Genomic DNA, 12,976 nt, shown 5'->3' with positions numbered 1-12,976 from the left:
AAATGGGAGGAGTGGAGGAAGTGAAATTGTTAATTAAAAAAAAAGAAAAGAAAAACATTTTAAAAAAGACTAGAAGACTGAAATAGAGGCCATAAAACATAAATGGAAGGGATTCTAGAAATGAAAAATCTGGGTAAATGAATGGGAACTACAGAAGACAAGCATAACCAACAGAATACAGGAGATGGAAGAGAGAATCTCAGGTGTTGCAGATACTGTAGAGTATAGATACATCAGTCAGAGAAAATGTTAAATCCAACAAATTCTTAACACAAAACATCCAGGAAATCTGGGACACCATGAAAAGACCAAACCTAAGAATAATAAAGATAGAAGGAGAAGAACTCCAGCTCAAGTGCACAAAAAATATATACAACAAAATCATAGAAGAAAACCTTCCCAACCTAAAGAAGGATATCCCTAGGAAAGAACAAGAAGCTTACAGAACACCAAATAGACTGGACAAAAAAAAAGGGGGGGGGGCGCGATATAATAATCAAAATGCAAAACATACAGAATAAAGAATAAGAAATAAAGAAAGTAAAAATAAAGAAAAAGGCAGACCTATCAGAATTACATACACCTGGTTTCTAAATGGAAACCATGAAAGTCAGAAGGTTCTGGGCTAGATGTGCTGCAGACATTAAGAGACCACGGATGTAAGCACAGACTACTATAGCCAGCAAAGCTTTCAATCAACATCGATGGAGAAAACAAGATATTCCATGACAAAACCAGATTTAAACAATATGCATCCACAAACCCAGCCCTATAGAAAGTACTAGAAAGAAAACTCCAACCCAAGGAAGCTAACTGGATCCCAAACACACAGTCAAGAGATAACTTCCCATCAGCAAACCCCAATGAAGGGAAACGCACAAACACTATCACCGAAAATTAACAAGAATTAACAATGACTAGTCAATTGATATATCTTAATATCAATGGACTCAATTCACCTATAAAAAACACACAGGCTATAATAGATATAGTAGGGAGGGCCTTGGACCATCCACAAAGCAATGCACCTTACCCTGGCTGAGGATTGGATGGGGGTGGGGAGGGAGGGTATGTGGAGGGAATGAGAGAAGGGGAAGGAGTGGGAAGGTATGTATAATGAAAAAAAGATAGTTCGTTTTCTTTTTTTTTTTTAAAAAAAAGATATAAATAAAAAAAGAACATAGGCTAAGAGAATGGATACAAAAGAAGGATCCACTCTTCTGCTGTATACAAGACACACACCTCAACCTCAAAGACAGACATTACCTCAGAGTAAAGGGTTGGGAAAAGATTTTCCAAGCAAATGGACCTAAGAAATAAGTGGGCTGGGCTGGAGAGATGTCTCAGAGGTTAAGAGCACTGACTGCTCTTCCAGAGGACCCGGGTTCAATTCCCAGCACCCACACAGCAGCTCAAACTGTCTGAAAATGCAGTTCCATGAGATCTGACACCTTCACACCAATGCACATAAAATAAAGTAAATCATTATAAAAATTTTTTTTAAAAAAAATGAGGGTGTAGCTTTCCTAATATCTAACAAAATAGATTTCAAACTAAAACCAATCAGAAGAGATGAAGGAGGACACTTCATACTCATCACAGAAAAAAGATCCATCAAGATGAAGTCTCAATCTGAATATCTATGCCCCCAATACAAGAGCACTCACATATGTGATAGAAACATTACCGAAGCTTAAATCACACATCAAACCCCATCCGTTAATAGTAGGAGACTTCAACACTCCACTCTCTTCAATGGACAGGTCAACCACACAGAAACTTAGCAAAGAAATAAGAGAACTAACAGGGCTGGAGAGATGGCTCAGAGGTTAAGAGCACTAACTGCTCTTCCAGAGTTCCTGAGTTCAATTCCCAGCAACCACATTATGGCTCATTATCTATAATGAGATATGGTGCACTCTTCTGGTGTACAGATTTATGCATGGAGGCCGAATGTTGTATACATAATAAATAATCCTTTAAAAAAAGAGAGAGAACTAACAGATGTCATGACTTAAATGAACTTAACAGACATCAATAGAACATTCCACCCAAACACAAAAGAATGTACCTTCTTCTCAGCACCTCATGGAACCTTCTCAAAAACTGACCACATACTCAGTAACAAAGCAAACCTCCACAGATACAAAAAAAAGAAAAAATAAATTGGAATAATGCCTGTATCTTATTGGAATACCACAATGAACCTGACAGAGGAGAAAGTGGGAAGTAGTCTTCAATGCATGGACACAGGAATCCACTTCCTATGTATAACACCTGTAGCACAGACACTGAGAGCAACAATAAATAAATGTAACCTCCTGAAAATGAGAAGCTTCTGTAAAGCAAAGGACACAGTCAATAAGACAAAAAGGCAGCCTAGTGAATGGGAAAAGATTTCCATCAACCCCACATCAGACAAAAGACTGATCTCCAAAATATAGAAAGAACTCAAGAAATTAGACATCAAAATACCAAATAACCCAATTAAAAAATGGGGTACAGACCTAAACAGAGAATTCTCAACAGGAAACTCTCAAATGGCCAAAAGACACTTAAGGAAATGCTCAACATCCTTAGCCATCAGGGAAATGCAAATCAAAACAACTCTGAGATACCATCTTATATTTGTCAGAATGGCTAAGATCAAAAACACCAATAATAGCATATGCTGGAGAGGATATGGAGTAAGGGGAACACTCTGGGAATGCAAACTTGTATAGCCACTCTGGAAATCAGTATGGCAGTTTCTTAGAAAACGGGGAAATCAAACTACTACAGGATCCAGCAATACCAGTCTTGAGCATATACCCAAAGGATGCTCAATGATGCTACAAGGACATTTTTTCAACTATGTTCATAGCAGCATTAATTTTAATATCCAGAACCTGGAACAACCTAGATGCCCCTCAATCGAAAAATGAATAAAGAAATTTGGTACATTTACACAGTGGAGTACTACTCAGTGGTTAAAAAAAATGGCATCTTGAAATTTGTGTGCAAATAGATGGAACTAGAAAAAAAACATCCTGAGGTAACCCAGACCCAGAAAGATGAGCATGGTATGTACTCACTCATAAGTGGATACTAGCTGTAAAGCAAAGGATAATGAGCCTATAGTCCATGACCCCAGAGAAGTAACAATAAGAACCCTAAGAGAAACCCTGGGAAGGGGAAATAGACAAAATATCCCGAGAAAATTGGGTGGGGGGAGGGGAGAGAAGGAAAGGTTGAAGGGGAGGAAGAGGGGAGACAGAGGAGAACTTGAAGGAATGGAATAGTAAAATGGGGGAAGGACAGAGTCGGAGAGCAAGGAAAGAGATACCTTGATAGGGAGCTATTATGGGGCTAGCAAGAAACCTGGCACTAGAGAAGTTCCAATAATCCACAAGGATTACCCCAGCTAAGACCCTAAGCAGTAGAGTAGAGGGTGCCCAAACTGGCCTTGCGCTGTAGTCAGATTGAAGATTATCTTAAACGTCACCATAGAACCTTCATCCAGCAACTTATGAAAGCAGAGGCAGAGACCCACAGCAGAGCACTGGGTGAGCTCCCGAAGTCCAGTCGCAGAGTAGGAGGAATGAGAATATGAGCAAAGAGGTCAAGACCATGACGGGATCATCCACTGAAACAGCTTACCTGAGCTAATGGGAGCTCACCAACTGTGGCCGGACAGGGAAGGAATCAGCATAGAACCAAACTAGGCCCTCTGAATGTGGATGACAGTTGTATGGCTGGGACAGACTGTGGGGGTCACTGGCAGTGGCACCAGGATTTATCCTTACTGCTTGTACTGGCTTTTTGGAACCCATTGTCTTTAAATGGATACCTTCTCAGCTTAGATATAGTAGGGAGGGCCTTGGACCTTCCTTAAAGCAATGTGCCTTACCCTCTCTGAGGAGTGGATTGGGGGGTGGGGGAGAGAAGGTGGAGGGAATGGAATGAGGTGAGGGAATGGGAACTGGGATTGGTATGTAAAATGAAAAGCAACAGTTTTTTTTTTTTTTTAAATAAAATTTAAAGAAAAAAAAAAAGCTGGAAGCGGGGCTAGAGATCTAGCTCAGGGGTTAAAACTACTGGCTGCTCTTCCAGAGGAAATAAATTCAATTCCTGGCACCTACACAGTGGCTCATAACTGTCTGTAACTGCAGTTCCAAGAGAGCTGGAACCAGTCATACAAGTGGTGTACAGACATATATACAGGCAAAACACTCATGTGTAAAGTAAGATTTAAAAAAATTAAAGAATACACACACACACACACACACACACACACTCTAAAGTTGAAAGGCCTGGATGTAGTAACAAACAACAGTAGTCCCAGTTACTTAGGAAACTGAGAAAGGAATTACTTGGACCCAAGAATTGGAGGTCAGCCTTAACAACACAGCAAGAATCTATCCTGGAATTCAGCTCACTTGTAGACTGCTGTCTAGCATGTATAAGACCAAGTCTGATTCCCAGAAACACACAAAAAATTTTTTAAGCTGACTGGTTGGAGATTAGCTTATGGGAAGAAGAATCACTCAGCTATACAGGCCCTGTATTCAAACTCTAACATCATTTTTTAAACAATTGAAAAACAGGCTGGGCGGTAGTGGCACACACCTTTAATTCCAGCATTTAAGAGGCAAAGGCAAACAGATCTCTAAGTTCAAGGCCAGTCTGAACTACAAAGTGAGTTCCAGGACAGCCAGGACTACATAGTGAGACCATCTTGAAAAAAATAAAACAACAACAAATCTGAAAAATATAAAAGCAAATACTCCTGAATAAAGAGAAAAGGACAAAGGAAAAACTTACCTAAGATGCAAGAGTTTGGGGAATGACAAAGACTGGGAGGATCCAACTGCAGGATCATACTGAGGCTCTGATCTGGAAGGCAAACACACCTGCTGACGGTTTGATTACAACCTAAAAGAGTACTTTTTGCAATATAGAGAAAATTTCAACTTGAAAACCACTTCAAGAGTCTAAATTGCACCTCGCTTTACTCAAGTCATTTTAGTCATAAGAAAGACAACTGCTTAAGGACTGTTCTGGTATCTCTAAATCTTCTGATAGAAATTATACCTCACTCTCACAAGGTATAGTCAAATCTTGGACATTCCACAACACTATAGATTTTAACCCAATGCTCCAGGAAGTCCCATGCAGAGAATGGCTACCTTGTAGTGATCACAGGGAGGGGTGGCAATGACAAGAGCTTCTTGAACTGGTGTGTACTCAGGACTTCCCCATCAAAGTTCACTTCCCACATCCTGGAGCCCGGGCGTGCACAGTAAATCAAAGGCTGCTGGCCCCCAGCAAATTTTCCAGGGAAGAAACAAGCTCCATATTCTCCATCTCTTTCCTTGTTTCCAATTTTCCAAAACTTTTCCCTAATTTCCAGAAACAAAGACAAAGTAGGTTTATTTACAAAAAAGAAATGCTAAAAACAATCACATTAAGGAACTGAGAATAGCACTACAAATCAGCACGGCCATATAACCCACACACCCACACGTCCTTTTTCCTCTTTCTGTTCTCTGTACTATACCAGAAAACAGTAGCATGGATTGGTCCAAACAGGGCTGGTTACTGTAACCACTCTGTGACAGGAAGCCAAGATCTTCATTTCAGTGCTGTTTATTAACAAGACAATGAGGAGGGCCTGTTTCACATCCAAAAGGCATTACTGCTAAAAACCACTCAGTTCACCTTACTGACTGCTTTCCAAGTCACTATGTATAGCACAATTCTTTGGACATTCCATGCAGGCTCTTCCTCTACCTTTCCAAATGTCTCCAAGACCTTTCCTCACTACAAATATCCAACGAACTCTTCCTTTTCTTAAAATCTTTTGAAATTCTGTGTCCTGGAACATTCTGCTCCCTTAGCAGTCCATGAGTTAGATATGAGAGCTAAGCTGCATGGGAAACAGAGTGATAATGATCAGCTTCTTCCTAAAACTCCTGTTATCTATTCTCTTTTTGTTTCTTGTCTTTTGGGTTTTGGCTTTCTTTGTTGAATCAGGATCTCCCTCTGTAGCTCAGGCTGACCTAGAACTTACTATGTGGCCAGGTTAGTCTTGGCAGTTCTCTTGCCCCAGCCTCCCAAATGCTGAGATTACAAGCATAACTTTCTTTTTACAAGCAAACTAATGGGTTCCACTCTGACATTTCACACATGTACGCCATGTATTCTGCTTGTAATTACCTCCCCATTAGCCTCTTCATTTCCTCTCCTACTAGTCCCTTCTCCGTCTGCTTTGACAAGATCCAGATGCAGTTAAACAAGTACATATGCTTCTTTACTAAACATCCATATATAATTCTAGACTGCACATGAGCGACAACGTGCAGTGTTTGTCCCTTTCCTCCCTCTAACAGTCCGCCTTCTCCTCCGGTCATTCATGTATAAGCATGTGTGCATATATGTTTTTATTCAAGTCTAAATTCTACATTTGTCAATTTGTTTTCTGTTAAGTCTGCTTTATGATTTGCCTGCATCATTTTTCCTTTGAAAAATGTCCTAGGCTTCCATTTGCTCAATTATCTGTTTATTATACTCTGCTTTTGCAGCAAGTACCACATCACACATGGCAGTTGAGTCTACTTGAATGGTGGACTATGAATTACAAATACAGGGTCTGGTCCACAAAAAGCACTCAGTAGTTTTGTTTTGTTTGGGGCAGGGTCCAGGATGGCTTCAAACTCAGTCTGTTAGTCCCCATCTCTGCCCTCAAATACTGAAATTACAGGCATGCTCCAGCTCACTAGGCTCATGACCTCAGTCTTTTGTTTGTTTGTTTGTGGTTTTTTGTTTGTTTGTTTTCTGAGACAGGGTTTAACTGTGTAACATTCTGGCTGTCCTGGAACTCTATAGACCAGGCTGGCCTCAAACTCACTGAGATCAGCCTGCCTCTGCCTCCTGAGTGCTGGGATTAAAGGCGTGCGCCACCACTGCCAAGCTCAGTCTGTTCTTGGAGAATGATTTAATATGCTCTTTAGCAGAAGTCAACTCTGAGACTCTCGATGAATCAATAAATAGTCTTTGTGAATAAACTGTTTTACTATAAGAACCTGGATGTAAAAATGCTTTGAAATATACAGAGCAATTACAGAAGTTATACTTTTATTTATTATGCTGCTTATTTGTTATGTTGCCAAAGAGAACCTTGAATTCCTAATCCTCCTGCCTCCATTATTTCAAGTGCTGTAGTTACAATATGTACCACCAAGCCCAGCTTAGGAGTCTCAATATTTTTTAAAGATTTATTTAATATGTATACAGTGTTCTGCCTGCATGTATGCCTGCAGGCCAGAAAAGGGCACCATTACAGATGGTTAGGAGCCACTATGTGGTTGCTGGGAATTGAACTCAGAACTTCTGGAAGAACAGTCTGTGCTCTTAACCACTGAGATATCTGTCCAGTCCACACATCCCAATTTTTAGAGAATGTTATTTGTTGGACAGAATGTGGGTTAAAACTAAAAAAGATTATCTGAACTTTTAAATTATATTATCTATTACCCTCCAAACTGAACCCCAGCTAATAGAAGGAGACAGTTCAACATGCTATTTCTACAGCAGGTTCTACATTACTGCAACTCAACTCTAGCTGTACCCCCATGAAATGAACACTCAACATCTTTTTAATTGCAGAATTCTCACTTTTTTATGCATGCTTGAAGTTCTGCATAACAGTTCTTTTCTATTCATTAATTTAGTTGAGACAGGGGTCTCTCTACATAGCCCTGAAAATCACTACCTAGCTAAGACCTGCCTCCAATTCAGAATTCCATTGCCTCTGTCTTTTTGAGTGATAGGCTTAAAGGCATGTAAGACTAAACTCAGTTTCCTTCTATTTCTTTAACTCCAGGAAGGGTTTTTCTGACTGGCAGTTTTTCATTTCTTGTTCTATTACTTTACTGAGTGGTTACTTTAATTTCAAATTTTATTTGTGTGTCTCTGTGCGTACTTCTGTGTGTACCTGTCTGCTCATGTGGTGCCTGTGTGTTTGTGAGAGAGGGTTGGTCACAGTTCAAAAGATTTCAGTAACTGTGGTTGGCCAACAGCTTGACTACTGAGCTCACTGAGATGGATGCATAGCAAATTTGTAAAGAAGGAATGATCCTAAGAAACAGGGTGTCAGCAAACCAGCCAGGGCCCGCATGCAAAGAATGGCCACTGAATACTTCTGAGCATGGGAAATAGCTAAGGAAACGTGGGTTTCCTAATCTGCTCTGATATTTCACCTCTAAAACATCCCTTTGTCATTCACTGTTACCCATGTCTCCACTTGAGACTTTAGTGGGATTTTGTCAGCTCCACAAAGCCTATAGTAATGCCTTACCCAATGTTGCCCGTTAGTAAAATATCATTAAATACACAACAAATTTTAAAAAGTGCAATAGAGAAAATCAGGGCAGTCTTACTCCACACACTGAAGCAAGTGCTTGGCGTTCTCACGGCACTTAGGTTATATCACAGGGTAGGGCTCATTGATTGCCTGTTTTAGTCACCTGTCTGTCTCCTCTTTCTCCTATTTCCTAATGTCAGCTTTCATTTAACTGGTTCCTTATAACAACTACAAATTTACTAGAAGGGTTCTGGCTCCATGATTAGCAGTACTTGACCCGAAAATTCTGAAATTCTAGACAGCTGATGTTGTAGCCGGTTAGTATACCTCTCAGTGTCACACAAGAAGGATCGAGTCAGTGAAGACACAAGTAATCTTCCATCCAGATAATCTAACTGGACAACACAGGAGTCGACTGTTATTATTGTCTGAACAGGAAACATCACAAAGGCAGCAGTTGCCTAAAAGGGGTGGGTGTGAGAAGGAAATACATTCACAATGATGCACACAATCTCTCTGTCTGCCCTGTTAAAACACACCAGGAGTGGTGGCACACACTTATAGTCTCAATACTCAGGTAATCAAGACAGAAGGACTCCTATGAGAGCAAGGCCAGCCCATGCTATGAAGTAAGACCCTATCTTGATAAATTAGAAAAGAAAAAGTTCAAAACATCTAAAAATAAAGCTGTGAAAAAAAAAATTAAAAAAAAAATAAAGCTGTGCAGGGTGACTTATACCTTTAATTCAGCATTTGGGAGGCAGAGGCAGACGGATTTCTGTGAGTTTGAGGCCAGCCTGGTGTACAAATGAGGTCTAGGACAGTCAGGTTATGTAGAGAGACCCTGTCTTGATGAATAAATGAATGAATGAATGAATGAATGAATGAATAAATGGCAGTTAAAAGTACTTATTCTTGTGGAGGTCTAGGGTTCAATTCCCAGAACCCACATAGTTCTTTACAACAGTTCATAACTCCAATCCCAGAATGTACAAGACATAGGAACACATTTGAGTAAAATACTCATGCATGTAAAATAATATAAATAAAATAAACCAAATTTAATTTGTCTACAACAACATTAAAGTTTCCCTCACTTAAAATTTGTGAGGTTGAAGGTGGTGGCACACACCTTTGACCCCAGTACTTGGAAGGCAGAGGCTAGAGGATCTCTGTAAGTTCAGGGCCAGTCTGATCTACCTATTCAGTTCCAGGACAGCCAAGGCTACATAAGAAACCCTGTATCAAAAGAACAAAATAATTAAATAAAAGTTTGTGAAATAATTTGATAGCTAACTACAGAAATTTCTCAAAGTTCAGTTCATTATTATCTATTTGTAACTTGGAATGAAAAAAATATTAGTTTTGAAATATATGAGACAATTTTTCTCCTAATGACAGTATTTCTTCTTTTGAATAAAAAGCAAATAAAGTCTTAGCTATATGTAGGGTTTCAAGTGCATTTTTCCTTTTAGTTTTTTAAGATGGGATTTCCCTGTGTAGCCCTGGCTATCCTAGAACTCAGTAAGCTGGTCTCAAACTCAGAAATCCTCCTGCTTCTGCCTCCCAAAGTGCTGGGATTAAAAGCATGTGCCACACTGTCCAGCTCAATTGTATTTTGAATTAAACATGTATCAGGAATCAAATAATAACTTTGATGGGTCATGATGGACAAGCCAGAATATTCTGGTATGTCCAGTTAAACAACAGAAGCTATATTTCTTCTGCCAGCACTCTACACTAAAACAAGTCAGTAAAAGATAATTCTCCAAGGCTTAGGAAATACGGCAAATAAAATTGTATCCTTCCATTCAAAGCTCCACAGACTAACACCTGACACCACAGTACAGAAACAAGGAGCTGGAGGGTTTCCTCACCTTTGCTTGTTTCAAAGTGTTGAGTTTGATGGCAGACACTTTGCCCGCATGGTCACCTACAAAGACTCTCAGAACAGCTGTGTCCCAACAGAGGGCAGTAACTTTTCGGCCTTTGTGTTCTGAGGATACATGAATTCGCTCTGGTTTCCCACGACGTTCTTGGTTTAATTCCCAAACAACTACGAGACCTTGACTGCAAATAAGTTATAGGCAAATCAAACTACTACAAAAAAAGTTACGGCAATGACAAAAAAAGATACAACTGAATTGCACCATAACATTTACCATATTAAGTGTAAACTCTTGTTTGCAGGGGAAAAAAGTGTAAATCAAAGCATTCACTTCTTTGTTTTGGCCATCAAATCAATAATTTAGGAGAACTTAAAGTTCTAAATTATCTGTTTCCATTCTCTCTCTCTCCACTTGTCTGTCTGTTTTTGTGTGTGTGTGTGTGTGTGTGTGTGTACAAGATTAGAGATACTGTTAAAATATTTTAATATAGGCTTGTACATGAAAATCAGACAAAGCAGGAGGTTCTGAGAGAAAAGTAAGACATACCCAGGTGTGAGCAGGGGCTCCTCAAGGAGAGGCGGCTCTTCCCGTTTTAGATGTTGTTGCCTCAAATCAGCATTTTTCACAAACACTAAGGTGGCCAAATACCCCTCCCAGATGGCTTGGGCACTGAGCAGATATGATTCCCCAGAATACGAATTTCCATTCTAAACCAGTACAGTGCTAGGTGACATGAGATTGATTGGTCACCCTAACAACAAGCACACTTGTCAGCTTAACATGCACTTAGAAAAGACCATCATTCAAAGAGTATCTTACCTGGTAGCTACAGCAACATAGTCATCATCATGAGGACAGCAGGCAATCTGAGTGATCGCACCTTCCTAGAGCATCAGACAGAGAACAGTTTGTCTCCATTCTTCTTTTACTCTAAATGATTAATTACACTGGAAAAGTTCACATTCAAGAAGCATACTCCAACCAACGTGTGAATGTCCTCATTCTTACCCGGTGAGAGAGAAACAGCCTTTGCTTCCAGCCGTCTTTCTGAATAAGATTGAGTCCTCCTCCTGTGCTGCCTAATGCCAACCATTTCCGAGACACTGCTATGCTGGTGCACTGAAGGCATGAAGAGACAAGCGTGAGATGATGCAGGACATTTGCCTAGAACTGACAAAACATAAGCTGCATTCCCAGGACTGTTAAAAATAACGTTATTTCCAGTGGTGCTGCAGTCCGTGCTCACTGCCTCCCTTCCCTCTTTCCCTGCCCAGAGGACACAATGAACAGTGCTCATTTCTAAATCTAGAATGCTGAAATATACCAAACAAAGAACATTTTGCTTTTAAACTTTTAGTTGAATCTCAAAAAAGCTGAATAGGCTCACCTACATTAATGAGTAATTTCCTTTGTTACAAGAGAATTATTAAATGGTTCATATTTTGTATAATTTGGCCAGGCCATTCCAGTGCTGACCAGGAACAAAACAGCTACTTCAGTCATTTTCTCACTTAAATCATTTCTATCTGCAGAACCATCACATACACCCACAGCCCTTATAGCAAATGAAACTGGGAGGCCTCAGATGCAGGTCCCATATCGCCATGTCTCTTCAAAATCATTTTTGACTGAGCCACCAGGGCAAGTTGTGGTCATGCTGTACACAATTCTTGGGTCAAAATGTGATAACAAGTTGACTAAAAACCATTCCTAATCCTCTTCAACTTTCTTTCCAACACAATAGTTGACAAACCCAAGTATTCACTTTTGGTAGGTTCCTTTGCTGCCATGGGTGGCCAAGGTATTCAGTCCCAGCCAGTGGACTCAGCTTGCTAGAAACTTCTTGGGAAACTTTGTCTTCTCTAATGAAAAGAAGAGTTAAGAAAATGTCCAAACCTTTGTTCTTGGCCCCTCATTCTTGCTGGAGTTACTAATGTAGACAAGATGAGTAAGGTCGGGCAGGATATTATATCACTACTACTACTGTAATTAAGCCAATAGATACGATGGGAGAAGAGGGATGGAAAAACATGAGTACTGTGTTCAATTACAAGAACAAGCTGGGCGGTGGTGGTGCACGCCTTTAATCCCAGCACTCCGGAGGCAGAGGCAGGCGGATCTCTGTGAGTTCAAGGCCAGCCTGGTCTACAAGAGCTAGTTCCAGGACAGGCTCCAAAANAAAAAAAAAAAAAAAAAAAAAAAAAAAAAAAAAAAACCAAGAACAAGCCACACATGCAAAAACATGTTTCCATAGAGGCATATGAACAACAACAGCTGAAAGAAACTCACTCCTATCTGCTACACCTGGGAGGAGCACAGGAACATATTCTAAGAAAAAATCTGTGTTTTGAAGGAACTGTCTTGTTTTTTGGCGTGTTCTCAAACACTCCAAATTCTCCCACAATTCCACTCTTGGACTGTGTCCAACAGTACGGTGTGCTGTAACTTGCAGCTGAGAACACTGCTGATGGTGACCTTCACCACTGTGAACTGCACTGGCCTGGCTGTTGGTTCCTCTTCTCCCTTTTTTTAGAGGACCCAAATCTGCACTGGGACGTCAGGCTTATGTCTGCAATCCCAGCACTGAGGAAGCTCAGGCAGGCATTTCACCATGAATGTGGGACTAGCCTGTGCTACACAGTGAGTTCCAACAAATTTGGGCAATAGAGTGAGACTCTGTTGAGAAAGAGACAGAGAGAGAGACACAGAGAGAGAGAGAGAGAGAGAGAGAGAGAGAGAGAGA

The 12,976-nt window shown here is 40.3% G+C and overlaps 1 protein-coding gene across 3 annotated transcripts in view; it reads right to left on the bottom strand.

Annotated features, from left to right (window-relative positions):
- The window catches only part of Hps5 (HPS5 biogenesis of lysosomal organelles complex 2 subunit 2), a 41,556-nt gene that overhangs the window by 24,222 nt on the left and 4,358 nt on the right, over positions 1–12,976 (bottom strand). For all 3 annotated transcript variants that reach the window (XM_050130808.1, XM_050130807.1, XM_050130806.1), the window contains exons 3-8: positions 11,242–11,352; positions 11,053–11,117; positions 10,222–10,414; positions 8,672–8,805; positions 5,169–5,381; positions 4,804–4,875 (exon numbers count right to left, since the gene is read on the bottom strand). In XM_050130808.1, coding sequence (XP_049986765.1) covers positions 4,804–4,875; positions 5,169–5,381; positions 8,672–8,805; positions 10,222–10,414; positions 11,053–11,117; positions 11,242–11,352 — 788 coding nt within the window. The remainder of the gene's footprint in view (positions 1–4,803; positions 4,876–5,168; positions 5,382–8,671; positions 8,806–10,221; positions 10,415–11,052; positions 11,118–11,241; positions 11,353–12,976) is intronic.

This window comes from Alexandromys fortis, unplaced genomic scaffold (genome assembly GCF_014885135.2).
Source record: "Alexandromys fortis isolate MF-2015 unplaced genomic scaffold, M_Fortis_MF-2015_v1.1 scaffold_359, whole genome shotgun sequence".
NCBI lineage: Eukaryota > Metazoa > Chordata > Mammalia > Rodentia > Cricetidae > Alexandromys > Alexandromys fortis.
Note: the sequence above shows the minus strand (reverse complement) of the source record. Positions and strands in the feature narration are given on the sequence as shown.